We start from the raw sequence: 26435 nt of genomic DNA, 5'->3' as shown, positions 1-26435 counted from the left end.
TTGGCTTAACGTTTCCATCTGTCCTGGATAGTATGGGTGCTACAAGGAGATTTACAGAGTATTAAGACCCGGTCATGCATATGAGTGGTGCATGACTGATGCATTTGATCCCGATAACCAAGAACATCAAAAAATCAAGGTAAGAGAAACCAAAAGCATAAAATTGAGCTGTTGATAGATACTTGATTTACTTTTGAACGATTTCTAGATTGTGAATATATATATATATATATATATATATAAAAGAACTTCATTGCCACAGGCAGAAATTGAGATTGGTGATGGCCTTCCGGATGATAGAGTATAGATTGATGTATAGGATGATGACATGTGTAATTAGGTTAGAAGATGGGTTAGTTAAGGCAGTTAGCCTTGTTGTTAGAAGTGTATAAATATCTCAACCTCTTGTATTACTTGGTGATTAAGAAATATATCAAGAACATTCATTCTCTCTCTCTTCTCTCTGAATTGTTATCTCTCTCTAGAATTTCTGTATACAATTTCATAGATTTAGTTACATTTACATGGTATCACTTGCCTTTGTTGCTTGCGCTTGATCTTCGATTCTTCGTCTCTGCGTCCGCTCGCCTCGACGGTGTATTTGTTCTCGGACTTTGTCTTCGGTATCTTCAATTCTCTTCGTCTTCTCGAAATCCTGATTTCTAGGGTTTTTCTTTTGTGTTTCTTGGTTGATCGTCTTCCTGCGTCAATCATTTCTTCTGCTTTTTTGGTCAGTGCATTCCACCTGTTTGCTAAAAGTTCTCACTGAGTTTGTCTGAAGCAATTTCAATGGTGACTGCCTTGCAACTTCAAATTGTGCAATCCCCGATTACTGCACTAATCTCCTCCATTTCGACTTCGGTGAATGTCAAATTGGATGACTCCAACTATCTTAATTGGCATTTTCAGATACAACTCTTGTTGGAGAGCAATGGAATTATGGGGTTTGTTGATGGCTCACATCCCTGTCCTCCTCAATTTTCCGATCAATCTGGTGGCTCTGGTATGAACTCTAGCTCAAATGCTTCTGTTGCAATGGATGAGTTTATGATTTGGAAAATGCATGATAAGGCTGTAATGCAACTGCTAACTGCTACCCTTTCGCCTGTGGCTCTATCTTGTGCTATTGGTAGTAAGAGTTCTCAGGATGTATGGATTCGTTTGAAAGAACAATTCTCTACTGTGTCTAAGACTAGCATCTTTCAAATGAAATCTAATCTCCAAACTATTAAGAAGGGTTCTGATTCGGTGTCCCAGTATCTTCATAGGATAAAAGAGGCTCGGGATTACTTATCTGCTGCTGGAGTTCATTTTGCTGATGAAGATATTGTTATCCTTGCTCTCAATGGCTTACCCTCTGAATATAATACTTTTCGGTGTGTCATTAAAGGTCCGGAAATGGTGCTTCTGGTCAGTCTCAGTTCTTCTCTGGTGGTTATAAGCCATTCAATGGCAACAGAAACAAAGGAAAAGGCAAGTTTAATCAAGAGTTTCGGTCTTATCCACCCAAACCGTCTTTTTCCACTCAAACACATGTGTTACCCACACCGAATCCGGGCATCCTTGGTCACTCCCCAGTGCAGTCTTATGGCCATTCAAGTGCTTCCTTGGTGCAAACCTGTCAACTTTGTAATGCTGAAGGACACACAGCCCCATTCTGCCGTTCTAAATCTTCTGACAAAGTTAATTGTCAAATCTGTGGCAAGCACAATCACACCACATGGTATTGTTTTTTTAATGACAAAGGCCCTAATTTTGTTGGTGCTCCCAGTCAGTTTTATCCGTCTCAGCTGCATTCCTCAAACTTTGGTGCTCCCGGGTACAATGTTTCTAGTCAGCCATCTGCCATGAATGGACACCAATTCTCTCCTCAAGCTATGCATACTGTGATGCCTCAGTCTCCTTCCGTGGCATCTCCTTCTCACTCTAATCCTCAAGTGTGGATCACTGACTCTGGTGCTATCAATCACATGACTTCTGATCTCAGCAACTTATCTCTGGCATCTCCATATCCTACCTCTGAAATTGTACAAACTGCCAATGGTGAAGGTTTGCCTATATCTCATATTGGCAGCACTGTTCTTAATCTTTCCACAGTTAATTCTGTTCCTCCAATGAAGCTCAATTCTGTGTTATATGTTCCGAAGTTAACCCAAAACTTATTGTCTGTGCACCGGATCTGTTTGGATAACAATTGCTGGCTAATTTTTTATGCTTTTTGCTTCTGGATTCAGGACAAGGCCACAGGGAGGATCATTTACAAAGGAGTATGCAGTAATGGTCTATACCCGATTCCCTGTCTTTCAACCACTTCTCATGGATCCAATTAAGTACCGTTCCAAGCTAAAGCTCTTCTCGATCAGCACATTCACTCTACTACTTGGCATCATAGACTAGGTCATCCATCCAATTCTATTGTTTCTTTGATGTTAAAACAAGCTCATATTCCCTGTCCCAAACTATCCTTACATGTCATGTGTTCTAGTTGTTTGGAGGGGAAGTTTTGTAAACTTCCTTTTCCTCTCAGTCCACATAAGTCTGTAAAACCCTTTGCAATAGTTCACAGTGACCTTTGGGGTCCAGCCCCTTCTGTTTCTATTGATGGTTACAAGTATTATGTGACATTTATTGATGAGTGTACACGATACTGCTGGATTTTCCCATTAATAAATAAATCTGATGTCTTTGCCAAATTTGTTGCATTCTATTCCTTTGTTATTACTCAATTTGCAACCTCTATTCAAACTCTTCAAAGTGATGGAGGGGGAGAGTATGTTAGTAAAGCATTTCAGTCATTTCTTCTTGAAAAAGGCATTACACATCATAAATCCTATCCATATATTCCGGAGCAAAATGGCCTAGCTGAGAGAAATCATCGGCATATCATTGAAACAACAGTGACCCTTTTACAAACTGCTAGATTACCTGCCATGTTTTGGTCCTATGCTTGTCAAACAGCCATCTACCTCATCAATAGAATGCCCACTCCTGTCCTAGGCAATCATTCTCCATTTGAACTATTGTTTGGGCTTCTCCCTGTCATTTCCCATCTTAGATCATTTGGTTGTGCTTGTTATCCATTATTAAGGCCTTATAATGACTCTAAGCTACAACCAAAAACCACCAAGTGTATTTTCTTGGGGTATGCTACCAACTATAAAGGGTATATATGTTATGAGGTTTCTAAACAACGACTATACATATCACGGCATGTAGTATTTGATCAGTCTCAATTCCCATACACAGACTTGTTGGTCCGTCATACCTCATCACACCTTAGTTCTACCACCCACAGTCCAGTACCTGTTGTTTCCACTGATAATGTTGTGGTCCCTATACCTACTGTCCCCATAACATCACAATCACATTCTGTCTCTTCCAATTTGCCTGGTTCTCCTACCATATCCCTCTCTCCGATTACATCATCACCACTATCCTCTCAGTCCATTACTGCCTCTACTACTTCTCCACCTCCTGTGGCACTTGTCAATGGTTCTCCTCAGTCTCAAGTTCCAGAAGTACAATTTCATCCTGATACTTTGTCAGTGGTACTCGAGGTTCCACCCATTAATTTGCATCCTATGCAAACTCGGAGCAAGAGTGGAATTATAAAGAAAAGAGTTTTATTAGCTACTGTTCAGGAGGCTGAGGGTACTGATTTGTCTCTTATTGAACCAACTTCCTACAAATCTGCCCTTAAGAATCCAATTTGGTTTAAGGCTATGCAAGAGGAAATTAGTGCTTTGCATACACAAGGTACCTGGAATCTGGTGGTCTTACCTTCCTCAAAGAATTTGGTGGGGTGCAAGTGGATCTTCAAAATCAAGAGACATTCTGATGGTACTATTGCCCGACATAAAGCTCGATTAGTAGCTAAAGGTTTCAGTCAAGAACCTGGAATTGACTATGGGGAAATGTTCAGTCCTGTGGTTAAACCTACCACTGTTCGGTTAGTATTGGTTCTTGCAGCTCAGTTTGGTTGGTCCCTTCGACAACTCGATGTCAAAAATGCCTTTTTACATGGCATTTTAGAAGACGAAGTGTACATGGCTCAGCCTCCTACGTTTGAAGATGTTCATCATCCTCACCTAGTTTGCAAACTGCAGAAATCTTTATATGGACTTAAGCAAGCTCCCCGAGCTTGGAATGATAGATTCACCAAATTCCTGCCTCATTTGGGGTTTCAAACCACTTATTCGAATTCCTCTTTGTTTGTCAAAACGGTTGATTCTGGTATTGTCATTCTTCTCCTCTATGTGGATGATATTATCATCACAGGGAGTGCATCTGCATCCATGCAACAGGTTATTACTGCTTTACACACTGAGTTTGACATCAAGGATTTAGGGGATTTGCATTATTTTCTTGGCATTCAAATTTCACGGACTGCCACTGGTTTATTCTTGTCTTAATCGAAATATGTGTTGGATCTTCTCACCAAAACAGAGATGCTCGATGCAAAACCTTGTGACACTCCTTGTTTGCCGTATACCAGGCTTCTCAAGGATGATGGTGATCCATATACCAATCCCACTTTGTACAGAAGTGTGGTAGGTGCTTTGCAGTACCTTACGTTTACAAGGCCGGATATAGCATTCTTTGTCCATCAAGTGGCTCAGTTCATGCAATCCCCTATGGTTGCTCACTTTACAGCAGTCAAACGAATCTTGCGGTACCTAAAAGGAACCATTAGTCATGGCATTAGTTATTCTCGCGGCTCACTTCAATTAAAGGCCTTCAGTGATGCTGACTAGGCAGAGGATCCTAATGACCGCCGGTCGACTACTGGCTTGGTTATGTTTTTAGGGAATAGTCCTATTTCCTGGTCATCCAAGAAGCAACTGACAGTATCCCGGTCTTCTACAGAGGCCGAATATCGTGCCCTGTCCTCCACATCTGCAGAATTGGACTGGATCCAGCAACTCTTAGTATTCTTGCAGGTTCCTTTATCCTCCCCACCTGTGTTGTTTTGTGATAATCTGTCTGCCATTGCGTTGTCTTTTAATCCTGTTCAACATCAACGCACTAAACACATTGAGATTGATGTTCATTTTGTGCGGGAACGAGTGGCAAAGAAGCAACTCTCTGTGCAGTTTGTGTCGTCCAAAGAGCAGTTTGCTGACATTTTGACTAAAGGCTTGAGTTCTCCTTTATTCCATATTCACTGTTCCAATCTCATGCTTCGTGCCTCCCAGCGTGAGTTTGCGGGGGGATGATAGAGTATAGATTGATGTATAGGATGATGACATGTGTAATTAGATTAGAAGATGGGTTAGTTAAGGCAGTTAGCCTTGTTGTTAGAAGTGTCTAAATATCTCAACCTCTTGTATTACTTGGTGATTAAGAAATATATCAAGAACATTCATTCTCTCTCTCTTCTCTCTGAATTGTTATCTCTGTCTAGAATTTCTGTATACAATTTCATAGATTTAGTTACATTTACACCGGACATCAGATTGACAGGAAAGTGTCTTGAAGCTTTGAAACAAGCAGGTTTTGAGGTCAGTAGGAGGTTTTTACTTCTTTTTGAAATCTATGCAAGAGAAAAGAGATTGACTTAATATTTTCTTTTCATTGTGAGCATAGGTCATATGGGAGAAAGATCTTGCGGTGGATTCACCTCTTCCATGGTACCTGCCTTTGGACAAAAGTCGGATTTCACTGAGTAGCTTTCGTCTAACTGCTGCTGGGCGATTTGTTACCAGAAACTTGGTAAGAGCATGAATATGGTGGTCATTCAATGAATTGTTGAGCCACTTTCTTATGATGCGTTGTGGAATATTGACTACTCCTGTGCTAAATACACTAAGCACAGGGATTAGTGCCTGACTTATATATTTTAAATTTTATTTTTTGTAGGTCAAGGTTTTAGAATATACTGGACTTGCACCAGCAGGAAGCCAAAGAGTTCAAGATTTTCTGGAGAAAGCAGCTGTAGGGCTAGTCGAAGGGGAAAAGTAAGTGTTCTTTCTTTTCAGCGTGTTTCTCTCTTCTGAACCTTCATCCACCTCATTGGGCAAAAGTAAGTTTTCTCAAATATGTGTCATCTTGTTCTGTGAATCAAACACGAATTGACAGGCCGCCCTGACTCCATAAATATAGAGTTGGACTAGAACGACGAATGCCTATTTAAGCTAAAACTCTGATTTCGCTCTAGAAGCATGCATATATTAGCTACTACATTGATTATCCTAATGAATGTCTTTCAGGAAAGAGATTTTCACACCGATGTATTTCTTCCTGGCTCGAAATCTGCTTACGGAGGAGAGTCGGTAGATTGGTAGTGCAGACTAGTTTAACCTGCAAGGGGATTTGCAGAAGTATGTTAGATATGTTACCTGACTTGGCTCTTGTCTAAGTTGCTTGTTTGTTGTTTTGTGTTTTAATTTCCTGTGAGTTTATTTTGTATCTTTATTTGGATACAGACAGCGAAGAATTAATTATGTTTAATATTATTTCTTTTTCTTGGCCTCGGTCACGTGCTATACCACGTGGGAGTTTGGACTTGTTCTCCAGCGCCATGTGCAAAATTAAATCAGATCTATAATCCTCATGGGATCCACATAGAACATGCTGCCTTCATATTTTATTTTTTTTTAATCGAATTTAATCTGGTACAGGATATTTTTTCCGGGCAATGTTAAGTAGATCAACAATTTAGAATAAATTTTATATGTTATTGACGTGGTTGATGATGATGATATTATTATTTAAATATTGACTACTGTATATATTTTCTATTAATAACACATTACATAGTTTTCAAATTTAATTTAAAAAATTTAAGCAACTTAACATTACTCGATTTTTTTCTGTCAATATCATTAAATTATTTCCCCCTCACATTCTATGATGAACAGAATATTTTCTGTAAAACATTATATTCAATTCAAAAGTAGGCATAAAGTATCAAGTCTGTTTCACACACTACAAATCAATGTGCAATGTAGCCATAACATGTTGCCTCATTGAAACTAAACATTCACAAACAAATGAAAATATACCTTTGCCTGACAAAACTAGAAGGATTCGTCACACAAAAGGTGGCATATTACACATCAATATTTTTTCCCTTGGCGCGAATACTTTGCCCGACTACTGTTATTTTACTCGTCGACCTATTTTCATCGGGCAAAGGTCTTTGAAGAAAAAAAATGTTGACAACTTTTACCCGATCAAAGGTTTTATTGTGCCAGGTAAATTTACTATGCCAGACGAAATTTGTTTGGTCGGGCAAATGGTAATTTGTGGTATTGTAGTTAACTTTAGTTCATGTATTATATCTTCCATTTGCTATATAAAGGATTGTTTAAAATTAATCTAAGATGCGAAGAGTTAGGAAGATTCAAACTGAAATATGATTGTTGTAAGAGCTTCAAGCTGCAAAATCGAGTTTGACTAGGGGTGGGCAAACGGGTACAGGAACCGCGGGTCGGGGCGGGTACGGGCCGGTTCCTAATTTTTAAAAAGAGAAACGGGGAGGGGCGGGGCGGGGCTTTAGAATTTTAGGGGCGGGCCGGGTCCAGAAGTATAAAAAAACGGGTACCCGACCAACCCGTTTGTGTAACATCCCAATTTAAATATAATATTTTCTCGGTCTCCCAGGCTCCTCGTGAACATTGTCAGATTGTCTCCTTGTCCCGATGCTTTTGCTTTTGCTTTTGCTTTTGATGGAACACACACACACCCAACCTCTTGATCCCTCTTTCTTATCTTGATACTTTTGCTTTTCTGAGAACACACACACACACCCAATCTTTCAATCCTTCTCCCTCATTCCTCCCTGTGTTTGTTCTTCCCCCATCTCTGCAACTCTCCTTCCTGGAGCAGACAGACGACACCCACACCCACACCCACACCCACACCCACACCCACACTCCACCGCGACCTCCACCGCAGTGTCTCACACCTTCTCGAAGACTCTCCTCTCCTCAGTCTCCTCACTCTTTCTCTCTCCCCTACAATTTTTCTCTCTCCCGACGCCTCTATCTCCGATTTCTCACACCTTGGATCTGTCGATTCTCAACCTCCTGCCTCTCGATCTCTTTCCCCTAGTCTCTCGATCTCTCTCTCCCCCAACCTTCTGATTTTTCTTATTTTTTTTGTTTGTTTGGTCACCATCGATGGTCATTCCTTTTTGTTTTCTGTTTGGCTACTAAGAAAATAGGATTTGGAGGATGACGAATCTTGAGGATGGCGAGTCCGGGAGGACATTGAAATTCGAAACCAGAAAAAAAAAAAACAAAAAAAAAGAAAAGAAAAGAAGGACTCGTGGACCCGTCTCGAACCGGCCCGTTTCCAATGGGCCGGGTTAGGTCCGGTTTCAGTAATCAAATTTGCAATACCCGGCCCGATCCGTCCCGTTTCCTTTTTAAGCGGGTCCGGTCCGGTCCCTTCAAATTTGGGCCCGGCCCGGCCCGTGCCCACCCCTAAGTTTGACGCCAAGACTACAAGTAACAGAGCAACAACACGATGAAGTCAAGGCGCTTAAACTAATGTTAGAGCCACCAAATAATATAAGAGCATGTACCGATTTATTACTAAAAAATAAGTGCATCCATGATGAGTATTGTAGAGTTCAACAATTATGTGCATATTGCATCCCGATCTCTCTAATGTTGGTACGTAAGTTCCACCAATGATAGTCTCATTCCTATTAGAAAAGTGAGTACATGACATAGTAAATAAAATATGTTGGAAATCCCACATAAGAGATTTGACAATACTACTATAATTTATATACAAATGGTTTCATTTCTAATCCACTGATGCCTTTTAGGATAAAACCCCACATACATTGAGCTACATTGTTGGAAATATGCCCTGAAAGTCAATCTTTGGAAGAAACCTTTCAGTACAATGAATGGATGTATAGATGAACCTTATACATCAAATGGCAAAGATACTAATTAGGACTATCTCTATAAACGATGTAAGTCCTAAATAGTGAATCCATGGACAATGGATCGATTGAAGAAGTAATCTAATGAAGTTAGACTACAGAAACCTTCTTCACATGACCATCATGTCCAAAAGGTTCCTGGTCATAGGATTGTCGGAGGGATACTGACAATGCATAGACCGGTACATACTATGTCCGCTTCAATTGGAAGGATGAAAAGTCTCATCCCATTCGTGTAGTGACACTAATGTGGAGCCAAAAATATTCACAAGGCGACACGTGGATTTTTTGGACAAAAAGGAAAAAAATACCCTTGCAGTACAACGAGGTTCCTACGCGCAAGCAGCGGGCAACCCTCTTTCAACCAAGACAGAAGTGCCCAAAATAGGTAACAATTCAAAGTCCATCTCATCAAATCCTTTCTACAAGGTAATTCCCAAACACATTCCTTTTCAATTATGTTAATTGGCTAATTAATGGGTTTATTGCCTAATTAACCCATTAATTCTCAATTAAACCATCCATTATATCCAAATAACCACAAAATACAACCAATTCAACCCTAAAACATCACATGGCCGGCCATCCCCTTAAGCTTTCTACCTTCCCTATCTTTTCCCACTTTACTACCCCAATTAAGCTAGCTAATTGATTCTATAACCATCCATTTATTCCCTTTATGTTTAATTAGCAAATTTATCATAATAAATTGGCTAATTAAACCTAAATTAAACCTAAAAATCCTAGCCACCTCCTATCCCTATAAATATACTCCCATTCTCACCAAAAAGCTAATTCCAACATTTTGGCAAAAATCCCAAAATTCTCTAAACACTCTTTCTCTCTAAATTCTAACTTTGGCATCGGAGGTTCTTCGGCCAAAGCCCCCCCCCATTCATCGTGGGCGCGTGAGGCTCTTGGCCTTAACCTAAGGTGTTAATTGTTTTGTAGGTGCAAAATCGTCCAAGATCGAGGAGGAAGAAATTTGCATCCACAAATTGGTGCTTTCATTGAGAGTTGAAATCCATACTCGTAGAAGACTCTCGCACAAAAAGGTTTTTTCTTTATTTTTTAGTCCATTTGAATATTTTTCATACGTTCTTATTATTAGAATTTTTTACTTGCAAAGGTTCTTTAATAAAACGTATAAGCAAAATATAATGGCTAGAAATTTAGAAAATTCCACAAATGAAAATTCTAATATACAAGAAATGGGATTGCGAAGATCCATGAGGCAAAATGCGACAATAAGGGGAGCGGCATCACCACCACGAGTTTCCACCATGGGAACCACCGCGGTGGCTACCTCGGTAGCCACCCACAGCGAGGTCCATAGTGCATTCACCACGGCCACCATGGGAACCATCGCGGTGGCTACTTCGGTAGCCATTCGTGGCGAGGTCCATGGAGCTTTCACCACGGCCCGAGCCGTGCCATCCAAGGCTCACGGTACCAAGACCACGACCCAAGCCGTGCCATCCAAGTTTACGTGGACCCAAGCCCAAGCCTCGCATTCACATGCACCGCGCATTGAGCAGCCTGCTTTTGTTGAGCAGCCCACTCCCGTGGCCCAGCCTGCTCTCGTGACCCAGCCTATTCCCGACGAGCAGCCCACTTTCGTGGTCCAGCCTGCTCCCGACGAGCAGCCCACTCTCGTGGTCCAGCCTGCTTCCGTCGAGCAGCCCAATCCCGTGGCCCAGCCTGCTCCCGCCAAGCAACTTGCTCTCGCGGCCCAGCCTGCTCCTGCCAAGCAGCTTGCTCTCGTGACCCAGCCTGCTCTCGACGAGCAGCCCATTCCCGTGGTCCAGCCTGCTTCCATCAAGCAGCCCACTCCCGTGGCCCAGCCTGCTCCTGCCAAGCAGCCTGTTCTCGTGACCCAACTTGCTTCTGTCAAGCAGCCGACTCCCGTGGCCTAACCTGCTTCCGTCGAGCAGCCCATTCCCGTGGCCCAGCCTGCTCCTGCCAAGCAGCCTGCTTTCATGACCCAGCCTGCTCCCGACGAGCAGCCCACTCTCACTGCCTATCCTGCTCCAGTGGCTTTCCAAGCAGCCCAAGTCGGCCCAAGACTATCTCAACCATCCGGACCTACCATTGAACCGGGGGCATTCTCACCACATTTTTTCACGGGTTTGACATTTCCCAACTCAAATCTCGCGCCCGAAGTCTACCACCCTTTCACTGCCCAAGGAGGCGCATTCCTTCCAAGCTCTTCCAATCCAAATGGCGAACAACACTTGTCTCGACAAGTCATAGAGTTGACGAGCGCCCTTGCACAACAGACAACCTTGGTGAATCAACTTTTGCAACACATTGGGATCTAACGTGCCCTGGACGAGGTATCCCGAAGTAGGACAAGGGCAGACGGACATTTCCAGCAGCGTCCCGGCAACCAGCCACGAGCCGAACATTTGGGCAGTGTACATTCCCGTCTTAGAGCGCGAAGGAGCATGCACTCTCGACTAGGCCCACGGAGGAGCATACATTCACAGTTGGGGTTATACTCCGATAGTCAACATGAACAACCTTCCGGGCAAAGTGTCTATTCGCCTACTAGGAACGCATCACATGCACTGCATCCGCGACATAGACGAGCCAAACACATGGAAGAGCAGCCTAGACCAGCAAGTCATGACTGGGGGCAGCCGAGAGCTTCGCTACCCCAACAAAGGCAAATTCAGGAAGAAGTAGAGAGACTCTTGACCAAGCGATTGCATGATTTCCAACGCAACAAGGTCACCGATGAGGCACTACGACGGAACATAACCAACATAAGAAGGTCACCCTTCACGGAGGAGATTGAGCAGGCAGAGCCTCCACGCGAGTTCAGCATGCCACATTTCACATATTTCAAAGGGGATGAAGACCCGGAGAGACACTTAAAACGTTACCAAAGTGCAATGATCCTTTATCGAAACAACAATGATCTCATGTGCAAGATATTCGCCACCACTCTACAAGGCGAGGCGCAAGATTGGTTCTACACCCTGCCGCCATAATCCATCCGGAATTTCTACGAACTTTCTTTGGTTTTCACCAAAGAATATTCATCCTATCGCTCGATCAAAAATAAGTCTGACCATTTGTTTGACGTCAAGAAGAACCCAAAGGAGTCGCTTCGCGACTATGTGAGGAAGTTCAAAGTAGAGAAGGCAAAAATAGTCAGATGCAACGACTCGATAGCTAGAGCAGCCTTCCAAAAAGGACTTCCAGCAGACCACCCGCTATTCGAAAAATTGATCATGAAAGAAGATCTAACTCTGGCAGACTCTTTTGCTTTAGCAGAGAAGCATGCACTTTGGGATGAGGCTCGCCAATGCACATTCAAGGACTTGAAGAAGTACCCGACATCACCTCCCTAGAAGCAGCGAAGGACTTATTCGCATGTTTGACGGTATCTAAAGTAGCAATAAGCTCTACCATCATGCGAGAAGAGTTGGGGGCCCGACTACCTGTATTCTACAGTTACCTGCAGTCATCATCATGACGCACTATTTCGCCGAATCCAAACCGGCAACGATAAAGGCGTAGACCCTGGCAGATGCAAAGTTTTCTGACGAACGCAACAACTCGGCCCAACGATGCCCCGAAGGCAGTCGAGCAGACTTTAGCTGCACATATTCCCTTAATGGAGATTTTTGGCATTCGCATGTCAACGATGCATCCAACTACAAAGGCTTGCGAGCAGCCGTGGTTCGTGGCAACCGACTACTTCACCAAATAGGTGGAAGCAGAGCCCATGACGACCACGATTCAGACGGACATAGAGCGCTTCATATGGAGGAACATCATTTACCGATTTGGCATCCCTTAATCCATCGTCACCAACAACGGCCTGCAATTCGTGGGCAAAGATTTGGCGAAGTTCTTAAAAAAATATGGCATCAAGCAGCATATGTCCATGCCGAGATATCCTCAAGGCAATAGGCAGGCCGAAACATCCAAAAAGATGGATCTCATCTGGGAAGGTCCGTACAAGCTCAGCAGAATAGGCGGTAAGAGTAATTATACCCCCGCTACCATGAAACGATAAAAAGATCGAAAAGTAGTGGAGCGCCTACAATCTGAAGAAGTACCATGTGTGACCTCCGACTACATCAAAGCCCGAAGACTTAAGAAGCTCGACGGGCACCACCTCACAAGTCGAGGACTATCCAGTTGTTATGCAGTTCCTACCTTACAGCTAAGTTCTCGTTCGTTTCACTCGTTTTTCAATGAGGAATTCAGAAGTAATCACAACTTGGCTCGGCTGCATGCTTACAACAAGTGATCACTCCAGCACTTCAAAAGAAGACTGTGCCCTTCTTAGGGACCCATCGCAGGAATTGCGCCCCCCGAGGGACCAACCATGCTCTCCAGTGCGAGAGGGTAAACTAATTGCTCTCCAGTGCGAGAGGGTAAACCAATTCCCCGACACCCATATGGGTCAGCTCTCCAAGACAGGAGGATAAACTTTACACTCCGAATATCCAGACATGGATGAGCCTGGCTGCCCTAGTATAACTAGATGCACGATGGCTTACGCCGGGATTCCTAGAAGTAGCCGCAATGGTCTTTTTCAAGGCTTAGCTAACTGAAGGATTTTGGGTCTCTTGGCCTAATCCGTGGGGAACCGGGCCCTAGAGACGGAAAGGGCACATTACGCAGTACATCCGATGGACGGCTGCCCTGGAATCCTAAAGCTGTTACCGAGTGCACTAAGGTAGCCTACGAATTCCGGAAGACTACCTACGGCTTGCCCTTCGAGCAGTAAAGCCGCGCTAGACTTATACAACCGCACATTCTTGTGAAAGGTTAAACAAGCTAGCGCGCATATACGAAGTTTTATCCACTGCCGACATGCTACGTAGTCGATAAGCTTCACCTCTGCCAAGCGCGGAACAACCTACACCAAGTCCTAAAGTGTTGTGATACTTGCTACGCAACCTACGGAATTGAAGAAAGTCAAGGTTAACAGCCTAGTGGTTACGCGGACTTGTCTTCTTCTGTAAGTAAGGCATCCGGCTGCCAACCCTATGGCTAACAACTTTGCAAAGTTCTACACCAACACCTATGGCTGCATAGGCTACGCGAGCTTGTCTGCTTATAAAAAAGTAGCATGCCTGCCACTGGTCTATCAAGTCTAAAGGTTAGGGCATGAACAAAAGAAGTGAAGATGAAGAAAAACGAAGGAAAACATGTTTATAAACAACTAGCAAAGGCCGAAGGAGTTCAAGCAAAACAAGAGCTACAAGGAAAAACAAAGAAAATCCTAAAGGCTACTTAAAATACTACACTACAGCAGCTTGGACATCCCACGACTACTCGGTCGCCACACCTTCAACAGCCGTAACACTCTTAGCAAACGGCATCATCTGGCGCTTCACCCCCGGCTGCCCCAGTCTGGGCAACTACTTCACCAATGGAAGCCTTAAAAGTAAAAGCAAGCAAGTCTTTCGGAGAAATAGAGAAGGTCTTAAAACCTCAAGCCCATCATTCTCACCCTTCAGCTGCTCATTCTTCTTAAGCAGACTAACACAGACGCGCTGTAGCTCATCCACTCCCTTCTTAGCATAAGCAGCGAAACGAAGCTCAGAAATTGCAAGCTTAAGATCTTGAATCTGAGGCGAATCAATCTCAGCAGCAAAGGGAGCAGGCTTTGGCGCCACTTTAGCAGCAGAGTCCACCTTACCACTCTTCATAATAGCAAGTCTCTACAAAGGTGAACCGGACTTGGCTCCCAAAGAATGTCCTGGTACAGACTTCGGCACTGGGGGCATGATAAAACCTTTACACTGAGCAATCTTATCCACAATTGTACTAGCCATTCTCAACATGGAAGACGCCACATGCTCAGATCTAGCAGCCTTATTTTTCTTCCCATTAGAAGAAGTCATGTCAATCACATACCTCTCGGTAGCAAGCGGACCCTCATGAGCAACAGAAAAAGTCTTCAGTTTTTTCTTAACTAGGCATTTCATGAGCAGGCGGGGAAGATCTCTTCTTTCCATCTTCATTCATAGTAAGTTCCACGACAGCGATCAGACGAGCCAATGCATCCGTCTTAATCCTCTTTACCTCATCTTTCTGGAGCAGCCCACCTTTCTTTCAGCAAAGAAGACTAAGCAGCCAACGACATTCATGGTACTCAGCAGGGGAGCTCAACCCAGCATTCCAGCAGGCAGAAGGCCTACATCCCCAACATTCCAGCAGCCCATGAGACACGCAATCTCCTTATTTCTCTCAATCGCCAGCCTGGCCCGAGTCAGGTCCAAGAGCCCAAAGGACATGAGCTATGCGGCTCGCCTAACACTGTGCCCTAGCGCCACAATCCTCGACCCCAGCTGCACAAGCTGCCCCTGGCTCAAGCCAAGCCAAGCTGCCCAAGCAGTGGTCCCTGCCACGACATCTCCTCAGCTCATGCCGAGCCAGCTCCTGGCCCCTGCCAGCCGACGTGCCGCACCGCCCCGACGGCTTCCCCGCAATAGCACTATCCAAGAATAAGGCAAGAAAAATTAAATTTTTCTTACATTGGTGCGGCACGAAGAAGACGAAGAAAGCAACGAAAGACGGTCCTTTGCACGGGCAAGATGTAGAAGATTGCTAGAGGAGGGGGAACAAATATCCTCTAAGCTATCTCTTTCTTGTAGGGTAGAATAAATCGCTCTCCAAAGTTGATTTAATAACCCACTTAAGGTGGACTTAAATAGGCTTTGAGAGAAATTTATTTCCCTTTCCTAGAAGGATCTAATTTCCTATTAAAGAGAGAATCTACATCAAAATAGGAAGCAATCCTAAGTTTCCTAAAGCAAGAAAATCTCTACACCTGCCGCCCTTTTCTGCGAGCAGCCCAACAGGTGTGGGGGCATTTGTGGAGCCAAAAATATTAACAAGGCGACACGTGGGTTTTTTGGACAAAAAGGAAAAAAATACCCTTGCAGTACAACGAGGTTCCTACGCGCAAGCAGCGGGCAACCCTCTTTCAACCAAGACAGAAGTGCCCAAAATAGGTAACAATTCAAAGTCCATCTCATCAAATCCTTTCTACAAGGTAATTCCCAAACACATTCATTTTAAATTATGTTAATTGGCTAATTAATGGGTTTATTGCCTAATTAACCCATTAATTCTCAATTAAACCATCCATTATATCCAAATAACCACAAAATACAACCAATTCAACCCTAAAACATCACATGGCCGGCCATCCCCTTAAGCTTTCTACCTTCCCTATCTTTTCCCACTTAATTACCCCAATTAAGCTAGCTAATTGATTCTATAACCATCCATTTATTCCCTTTATGTTTAATTAGCAAATTTATCATAATAAATTGGCTAATTAAACCTAAATTAAACCTAAAAACCCTAGCCACCTCCTATCCCTATAAATATACTCCCATTCTCACCAAAAAGCTAATTCCAACATTTTGGCAAAAATCCCAAAATTCTCTAAACACTCCTTCTCTCTAAATTCTAACTTTGGCATCGGAGGTTCTTCGGCCAAAGCCCCCCCATTCATCGTGGGCGCGTGAGGCTCTTGGCCTTAACCTAAGGTGTTAATTGTTTTGTAGGTGCAAAATCGTCCAAGATCGAGGAGGAAGAAATTTGCATCCACAACTAAGACAAGTATGTAGGTGCTCATTAAGGGAATGAGTTCACTGAACACAATCGAACGAGAGTACTTGTGTAGAGGTCTAATCACATGTCAAGCAAGTAACTCTAATGGTTGGAATAATGTAAGTAGTCATTTGACCTGAGGCATCATCGTTGTCTTGTGGTTAAGTACTTGATCTTTGATTATGTCAAAGTCACCCCATTCGCTGGTGTCCACGGCATAGTTGGGGTTAAGCCACTTAGTCATGAAGGCAAGTGAATGTGCAACAAGGAATCTCTAATCTTCGTTAAGAGAGGAAGAATACTCTAAGATATGATTCGGGAATCTTCGGCCGAAGTATCGAGCGTAATAAAGGAAAGCGTTCCTATACGACTCAATAGAATCATATAAGAAGGAATAATCACATTAGGGGTTTGACATAATATATCCATACCCTAGTAATGTGATTGAGAGTATTGTTTTAGAGAAGGATCGAATTACATTGTAATTCCAACTGAATAGGTTCTCCGAACAACTTCTACATTAGCTTGGATAGCCATGATATATGGTTACATGTCACTCATGGCTTGTGAGTTCTTCTAGATGATTAAATGTAGTCATCAAAGAAGAAGGTGAATTAAAAGTAAGTTTTAATTCACTAAGTGATTGGATTAAATATAATCAATTGGATTGATGCCAATCACCTCACTACCTTGCTAATTAGAACCTAAAATGATTGTACACCGATACACTCTTGTAGTGATACAACTAATGGATGATGGAAATAATTAATTGGATTAATTAAGTGTTGTGATTAATTAGAAAGTCTAATGAAATCACAAAAGCGATAAAAGATTGTTTTGGGCTTAAAGAAACGTTTGGGTTTAATTGGGCTCATTGGGCCTAAACCCATTGGGCTTTTATTCAAGCATAAGATGACTTGAAATGATAAAAGCCCAAAAGCCCAAACAACACTAAGGAGGCCGGCCACTTAAAGGGAAAGGGAGAGAGAGGAAGTCAAGTTGTTGACTAGGTTTCTTTTTGTCTATAAAAGGAACTTTATAGAGATATTTTTCAAAAAGGGTTTTTTGTGTGTTCAAAACAACAAAAGAGAAAAGAAAATATCTCTCTCTTAACACCCAAAAGGCCGGCCACCATACGGGAGTTTGAACTAATCTTCTTCTCTCCTTTTTGGTTATTCATTCATCATTCTCACTACACTAGTGGGTGTGGATCTTTAGAGGTCTTCTACTTTGGAGACTAAAGGAGAACCAAGGAGCACTCATTCTAACAAAGTGGAGGAGGCAAGGAGGGAGGCTAGGCTCAAGGAGTTCAAGGAACAAAGGGCTTGGAGGTGGTCCATCCTTGGTCTAAAATCTAGATCAAGAGGTATATATCTACTCCTACACTTTGTTCTTCAATTAAATGTTTTGATGCATCTTATATAAACCTATGAACCTTGAAGGGGATTTGCATGACTATAGCTTTGATATTATGTGATAACATGCTTCCGTTGCTTTCGTATATAAATTTTGAATTGTATATGCATGCTAGTCATATGAAATCCCACATGAAATCTCATAAATTTCCCTTCAAGTGGTATCAGAGCCAAAGGTTTATATATTATGTGTCCTTTTGGATTTTATACATATGGGTTTTAATATTATGTATGACATGATTATTGCTTCATTCAAAGTATGTTTATCTTTTGTTTTTCAATAGTTGAAAAATGTGAATCAATAGTTGAGAAAGATATGTATGCAAAAAGTGTTTTGTATGCATGAATGAAGAATGAGTTTAGAACAACTTTTGGGGTTTTTGACTCTTAGGGAGGGCACGGCATAAAGATGTTTTTGGCTATGTGTTTGTGTTTTTTTTTGAATCACACACACACACTTTAAAGCTAGAAAGTAGAAACCTTGTCACTTTTGTTTTTGGGTTTGAAAAATCACCAAGAATGTACAAATCTTGAAAATGTGTTCATGGTTTTGTTTTTGGTGTTCATGGTTTGCTTTTTGGTGAAAATGGTTTTATTTGGTTTTCATGCATTGTTTTGTGGTTTTGGATGATGTACATACCATCCATAACCATATCAAAAATTTATTAAATCCTAGACTTGACTAGGAGATTTCCATTACCCTTTTAATAAAGTCTTTGAAGCCAAAATCAAGTGACAAGCAAAATTTAATTTTTTCTACTTTGCATTGAATTAAAGCATTATGGGTGAGACTTCCCATCTCACCTTGTTATGGCCGGCCTCCCCTAGTGGATTACCCACTTGTGGGGCTATTTTGTAATCTTTGAAAAGTTGATATTTATATTTTTAAGTATTTACGGTTTTACCCCTAACTTTTTCATATTTGCATTTAGGCCCTTACTAACTAGAAAGTTAAAATATATGATTTTAATTTTGTTAGTTGTTTAAACTCATAATACTATTATGCCCATATGCACTAAATCTAAATGTTTATGTTGTATTCCATATGATTAAGTAGTTAGAAAAATTGGTGACTATGGACTTATGCCTTAAACGATAATTGAGCTATGAGATAAGGCGCTAAAATCAAATTGTTTGAACCTTGGGAATGTGTTTTAATTACTGTTTCAATTGGACCTTGTCACGTTGGACATTAATCTATCTCTCCCTCTTAGTATGTATAATTTGTAGGAATTTGTACAAATCGGTTTGTAATTCTTATTACTCCTTAATCTCTTTTAGTTAGTTGATTCCCTCTAGTGCTAGACTAGAGTTTCTTTAACTATTGGTAAGGATACATAACTAAAAGAGGGCTTTGACATGAGATTAAAGATTAAATGGGTCCAACGCCCTAATTAGCAATGAATGATTGTCTTTCATTTCTAATGGCTCAATGAAAATGTTTTAATTGGATTGAAAAGCACGTAATTAAATTGACACAACCTCCCCGAGTTTTTATTCAACAATGTTGGCTCGTTGTTGCAATAACCTAATAAGTCCATGGTTATCCAAGAGCCTAAGATAACTATAAAGTCCAATTTCAAAGGAATGCAAAAACCTTAGTAGTAGTAGTTACTTCCAATATTTGAAAAATTCGTTTTTGATGTTGATTTGTTTTTCTTAAAACAAATAGTGGGAGTATCATACGCTACTAAACTATAATGAATACAATTAGTAGTTATATATATCTCCAATATTTTGAAAAATGTTTTGATATTGATTTGTTTTATGAAAACGAATAGTGGGGATATCATATGCTACTAAATTCATTAACTTTGGACTAGTAGTTATAATCGGACCCTATTTATGTTAATGTGATTAAATAAATAAAATTGATGAGACCTTAAAATCCCTCAACCAACATACAATATTAAGTTGAAAGCGTAAGAGTGCTTTGAACACTTTTTCGTGGCCTTCCACCATGGTAGGCTCCAATCGTTTATGACTTGTACACCGCCTTCACCCTATCATGGGGGAGTGCAAAGTGCATGCTTATACTCATGAGGAGTTTATTTAAAACATTTGATGAGGTTAAGGTAGGCTACGAGTGTGGCCAACATCGTATTATCGTGAGGTCATACTTGAACCCCTATCTAAACCGGCATGGTGGGAAAGAACTTAACTAAGAGAAATGGTGCCAACATCGTATCATCATGAGGCATTATTTTCTAGAGGCCAAAAAGATGGGTAATCACAAGAGGTTGTTGTGAATGGGTAAGTGTACCTTCTCATTATTATTTTTGCTAGCCAACATCGTATCATCGTGAGGTGGGCTTGGTAATAGTGAGCCTCCCATAACCCGCTAGGAGCTTTCTTTGAAATCTCCCGGATTCCATCTTGAGGGATATGGAATTTGCCAAAAATGGTGGGTGGTGTCATTCGGTTTAAAGACCCGAATCGTTTGACTTAATCAACAATCAAACTAACTATTTTATTGTTTATGTATTTAGATATGGTTGGAAGCACACTCGCGAAAATACTCGACAAGCATTGCCTAGAGGGGCACAATTTCCCATCATGGTATCGTAATGTCAAGATTCTCCTAACATTGGAGAAGATTGTTTACGTGCTAGACAAGGCTCCACCTTACATACCTCTCGGCATTGAGGCCACTGAGGATGAACGTGCTAAGTATGACAAGCACGTTGAGGATGACACACAAGCCAAGTGCTATCTGTTGGCTTCCATGAATGAGGAACTACAGAGACAGCACAAGGGTATGGACAGTGCATCTTCCATAATACTCCATCTTACGGAGTTATATGGTGAAGGGACACGCAACCGTCGCTTTAGCACTGTCTGTGAACTTGTGAAGACCAAGATGGTCAAAGGGGCTCCAGTGCATCAACATGTACTGAAGATGATAGGATTCATTGAACAATTGGAGAACCTAGGTACTCCATTTGACGGGGAATTGGCCCAGGACTTCATATTGGCTTCTCTTTCTGATTCATTTTCGCAGTTCGTAATGAACTACAATATGAATAAGATGGATAGTACTCTCTCTGAGTTACTAAATATGTTAGTAACTGCCGAGAAAACTATGAAGAAAGAGAACGTTGTAGGGACTGCTGCAGTAGCCTACAACAAGCCATCATCTTCCAAGGCTAAGCCGCAAGGCAAAGGGAAGGAGAAGAAGTCTCCCACTCCTAAGCCACAAGGAGGAGTGAGGAAAAAGAGGGCAAAGGAGCCCAAAGGGACTTGCCACCACTGTGGAAAGGAGGGGCATTGGAAGAGGAATTGCAGGTTATACCTTGCAACTCTTAAGGACAAGCCACAAGATATGGTTTATGTTCTTATCTTCAATTCTAATTGTTAGATCTTCTGAAAATTTATATTTGATATAAAGGGCTAATCACTTGTATAATTGTATATAGGTGGAGGAGCCAAGTAGAAGAGGAACAAGCAAGGAAAATGTGGAGAAGGGTTCGGCCACTATGTTTTTTGCTTACTACTTAGGAAGTTTTTTAGGCATTTAAAGATTGTCTTTAAACTTTCTTATTTTGTTAAGAACTTATTAAGTGGATTCATATGATGGAAGACCACTATTAGTGCCTAAATGTATAAAGGTATTTAAATTAGTCTCTAAATGTATAGAGCTAATACTTTTTGTATTAAACATTATGAATGTTTGAATTATCATATTAATGTAATGTGATGAATGTCTTCTAATATATTATTTCCTTAAAAGTAGTGTTATGAATTGAATATTGTCTTGTTGTATCCTAGTTGAGATACAAGATTTATATCACTTAATGTAATGTGATAAACCAAACTTTAGACTTATCAATTATGGATAGATCTCACATGTAGGACGTAGATGGATACAATGAATCTTTAGATTTGGTTCCAATTGTCTACCTATGAGTTCTATATGAATTGACAAAGGTCTAGAGATTCCTTTCTTGAAGAAAAGGAAGATCACATTATAATGATATAAGTAATAAGAAAAACGTTTCTTACATGGTTATCACATAAACCACAATAATCAAGATCACTCTTGATTCAATTAGTTGTTTTGAACAACTAATTGGGCATTCTTTAAAAATTGTTTTAAATGTCAATTGTGTTAGTGATTAAATCAAGAAATAAGTGTCTAAATCTATAAAATGTTTAAAGACTTTAGTCACTTAATAACGAGACATTAACTTAGTGAAGATTGAAACAAACGAGCTTGAAAGGTTTTAAAGCTGCTACACAATGTCTTCTACCCGTATACTCCACGTTTATACATTTTGAATGTATGAAGTGATTTCTCATTAAAGTCATGAGAAATAGTGGGAGGTGTGAAAATGATTGGTTTATAGTTGTCTAAAGAATAATAGTACTTGACTATTATTAAGAGTTTGTAATTTTAATCGTTAAAGGACTCAAGCTCTTCAAACGTTAAAATTCTATGTAGTGTAACATTTAAATAATAGTCTTTGAATGTTGGTTTCGTCAACCTAGCATAAAATGGTTATATGTTGGGAGTTGTCTATTATTCTCTTTTATGAGAACAAGCTAAATAACCAAGCATATGGACAAGTTGATGAAACAAAAGGGAATAGTTTCAAAATGAGTCACAACATATGATTTAACAACAGGACAATCCAAATTCAACATCTTATGTAACTATAACGCTCTATGTAGTTTTAATAAAGAATTATATCAACCACCTAGAAGGAATGGTTGAGTTTCTATATCCTTAGTAGGAGCCATGCTTCCACTAAAGACTTGGATAATTCTTATATGACTACATTAAAGGTCTTAGTATGACTAAAACTTGAAGTATGGTGTATGACACCATATAATTTAAATGAATAGACTTGATAAAGCAAGTCACACATTTCAAATGGAATTACTTGAGAAGGAATTCTTTTGTGTATGATTCGTTTAAATAACTTGTGTTAGCTAGTGTTGTTGATAGTCTCAAAATAGTTGAGACATCATCAATAAGCTAATGGATCTCAATGATTGTCAATGGATCCAAGACAAGTTAGTGGGAGCAAGATGCATTCAAATCAAGAAAATATAAGTGTTATGTTTTTGAATGAATGCTAAGTTACAACAATGCCAGTGGGAGTGATGTCATAATTTGAGCAACAAGATATGAATAAAGTCTATTTGATAGACTTGATAAAACATAAATGTTACTCGAAAATTGACAAAACATGACACGGTCAATTTTGAAGTATAAACTTGAAATTGGACTTATTGATATAGCAAGGCTATCTCAATGATGTTAAATGGGGAATTTAAATCTCAAATGTTGAAGATTTAAGAAAGCATTTTCCTATATGATAGAAAATCACTTTCGTAACCCTTATAATGAATGTGTCACAAAATCACAAAAGGGACACATGTATGGACTTGTGCAATCGATATCCAAAAGTGAAGAACCACATGGATTGTCACTTTAAGATATTACTATATCCCAGGATCAGAACCAAAGTAACTGATAGAGTATTATTGCCTTTAAGAAAGCAACATCAGAGTGGGACTCTGGAAGCGTGCATTCACTTAGGTTATAAAACAAAGTGAAAATAAGCCATTTTAACAAATGGAACTTCATAATGGATGAAGCACTAATCATATGAATGAATTGTTAGTATTGTACTACAATAGTCTCAAGGTTGGAGCAAAGTTTGTATAAAGTATACAAACGAAATATATGACGATATATTGTTTTAGAAACTGCTTCAAAAGGTGTTTTGAATGGAAGGGGTTCTTTTAGAACCAATGATTGAATCCAAACCATAAGGTCGTTAGTAGGATACTACGACGTAATGGGGCGATAGCTCAAGCCATGGAATCAAGGTCTCATCAAAGTATTCGAACACAAGAAAGAGACATCATCAAATGTTTTGGAAACATTTGATAAGTAAATCCCTTTTAAATAAAAGGGATTAATGCATATCCAAGTTAACCTATGAGCATAAGCTCACTCAACTAGCATGTATAAGATACACTAATGATTGACTTTAGTGCAAGTGGGAGATTGTTGGAAATATGCCCTGAAAGTCAATCTTTGGAAGAAACCTTTCAGGACAATGAATGGATGTATAGATGAACCTTATACATCAAATGGCAAAGATACTAATTAGGACTATCTCTATAAACGATATAAGTCATAAATAGTGAATCCATGGACAATGAATCGATTGAAGAAGTAATCTAATGAAGTTAGACTACAGAGACCTTCTTCACATAACCATCATGTCCAAAAGGTTCCTGGTCATAGGATTGTCAGAGGGATACTGACAATGCATAGATCGGTACATACTATGTCCGCTTCAATTGGAAGGATGGAAAGTCTCATCCCATTCGTGTAGTGACACTAAGACAAGTATGTAGGTGCTCATTAAGGGAATGAGTTCACTGAACACAATCGAACGAGAGTACTTGCGTGGAGGTCTAATCACATGTCAAGCAAGTAACTCTAATGGTTGGAATAATGTAAGTAGTCCTTTGACCTGAGGCATCATCGTTGTCTTATGGTTAAGTACTTGATCTTTGATTATGTCAAAGTCACCCCATTTGCGGGTGTCCACGGCATAGTTGGGGTTAAGCCACTTAGTCATGAAGGCAAGTGAATGCGCAACAAGGAATCTCTAATCTTCGTTAAGAGAGGAAGAATACTCTAAGATATGATTCCGGAATCTTCGGCCAAAGTATCGAGCGTAATAAAGGAAAGTGTTCCTATACGACTCAATAGAATCATATAAGAAGGAATAATCACATTAGGGGTTTGACATAATATATCCATGCCCTAGTAATGTGATTGAGAGTATTGTTTTAGAGAAGGATCGAATTACATTGTAATTCCAACTGAATAGGTTCTCCGAACAACTTCTACATTAGCTTGGATAGCCATGATATATGGTTAGATGTCACTCATGGCTTGTGAGTTCTTCTAGATGATTAAATGTAGTCATCAAAGAAGAAGGTAAATTAAAAGTAAGTTTTAATTCACTAAGTGATTGGATTAAATATAATCAATTGGATTGATGCCAATCACCTCACTACCTTGCTAATTAGAACCTAAAATGATTGTACACCGATACACTCTTGTAGTGATACAACTAATGGATGATGGAAATAATTAATTGGATTAATTAAGTGTTGTGATTAATTAGAAAGTCTAATGAAATCATAAAAGCGATAAAAGATCGTTTCGGGCTTAAAGAAACGTTTAGGTTTAATTGGGCTCATTGGGCCTAAACCCATTGGGCTTTTATTCAAGCATAAGATGACTTGAAATGATAAAAGCCCAAAAGCCCAAACAACACTAAGGAGGCCGGCCACTTAAAGGGAAAGGGAGAGAGAGGAAGTCAAGTTGTTGACTAGGTTTCTTTTTGTCTATAAAAGGAACTTTATAGAGATATTTTTCAAAAAGGGTTTTTTTGTGTGTTCAAAACAACAAAAGAGAAAAGAAAATATCTCTCTCTTAACACCCAAAAGGCCGGCCACCATAAGGGAGTTTTGATAGGAGCATATTTATGCGCCTTAGTTAGCTAGTTCTTATGCATTTTTACTATGTTTTCTAAGTTAAAGTAGTCTTTTAAGCTAGTTTCATGTGTTTTCAGGTTTTAAGGGCATATTACACAAAAAGATGCATTTTGGAGCTTTTTGGAGCAAAATGAAGCTTGGATTGAATGGCGCATGTTTGGAACAAAAGAAATGGACGAAATTGAAGATCAAAGGAGGCTAGGAATGAATAATGAATGAAGAAATGAAAATGAAGAACAAAGAGTTCAGAATTGGAAACCAAAGTTTCTAAAGTTGGAAGTTACTATTCTTGGAGGTTTCCATTCTTGAAAGTTTCTATTCTTGGATTGGAAGTTTCCTAATCCTCTCTCACCTATGTTCTAAGCCCAAGCCATGCCTTTCCTAAGCCAATTACATGTGGATTCTGATTTGGCTAGCCTTATTCCTTGTGGATTTGGGTTATACAAATCCTTTTCATAAACAAAGTGGGTCAAAACCCTTTCCTTGGTGGATTAAACCCTTTTGCCGCAAACCCTAGGGCTTAAGCCTTTTATTTCTGCTAAGTTAAACCCTAATTTATCTCCCCTAGGGTTTGTGCCGCACCTAATGTTCTAGAAGCCTAAAAATCTGCATAAAACCCTAGTTATTTTCTCCTTTGGATGGGCCAAGCCTTTTATCTCCAAAACCCTAACCCTTTCCCATCAGATTTTGTGAAAACCCTAGCCTATAAATACAAGTTTTCAGCCATAAATTCGTCACCACCCTTCACACCATTCAAAAACACCTTGCCGCAACCCTAATCACCATTCTACATCACAAAACACCATCCTACATCCATATACATCTCTGCCGCACCTTTTAGAGAAGAAGGAGAGCCTTGTCGTGCATTCCATTGATGAAGGAGGACCTTGTGCGCATGCCATCTGCATCCTTGGGAGTTTTAAGAGTTCTTTCTTCCCTCGTTTCAGTTTCGATGTTTATTTTAATTTGCTTTTCAATTGCTATGAACATGTGGA

General features: G+C 40.4%; 1 protein-coding gene across 1 annotated transcript; it reads left to right on the top strand.

Moving 5' to 3' along the window:
• Nucleotides 1-81: 81 nt before the first annotated feature.
• Nucleotides 82-6296, top strand: LOC114823791 (cycloartenol-C-24-methyltransferase-like). Its single transcript, XM_070811023.1, has 6 exons — nucleotides 82-139; nucleotides 263-294; nucleotides 5450-5501; nucleotides 5587-5712; nucleotides 5860-5957; nucleotides 6210-6296. Exons 1-6 carry the CDS (start codon nucleotides 92-94, stop codon nucleotides 6274-6276), a joined length of 423 nt encoding a protein of 140 aa, XP_070667124.1. The 5' UTR covers nucleotides 82-91; the 3' UTR covers nucleotides 6277-6296.
• The last annotated feature ends 20139 nt before the right edge of the window (nucleotides 6297-26435 follow it).

This window comes from Malus domestica, chromosome 02 (assembly GCF_042453785.1).
Source record: "Malus domestica chromosome 02, GDT2T_hap1".
NCBI classification, from domain to species: domain Eukaryota; kingdom Viridiplantae; phylum Streptophyta; class Magnoliopsida; order Rosales; family Rosaceae; genus Malus; species Malus domestica.
Note: the sequence above shows the minus strand (reverse complement) of the source record. Positions and strands in the feature narration are given on the sequence as shown.

Coding starts and splice junctions, on each gene's coding strand:
- LOC114823791 (XM_070811023.1), top strand. CDS start 92: ATGACTGATGCATTTGATCCCGATAACCAAGAACATCAAAAAATCAAG. Junction 5,502..5,586: donor TGAAACAAGCAGGTTTTGAG/GTCAGTAGGAGG, acceptor TTGTGAGCATAG/GTCATATGGGAGAAAGATCT. Junction 5,713..5,859: donor GATTTGTTACCAGAAACTTG/GTAAGAGCATGA, acceptor TATTTTTTGTAG/GTCAAGGTTTTAGAATATAC.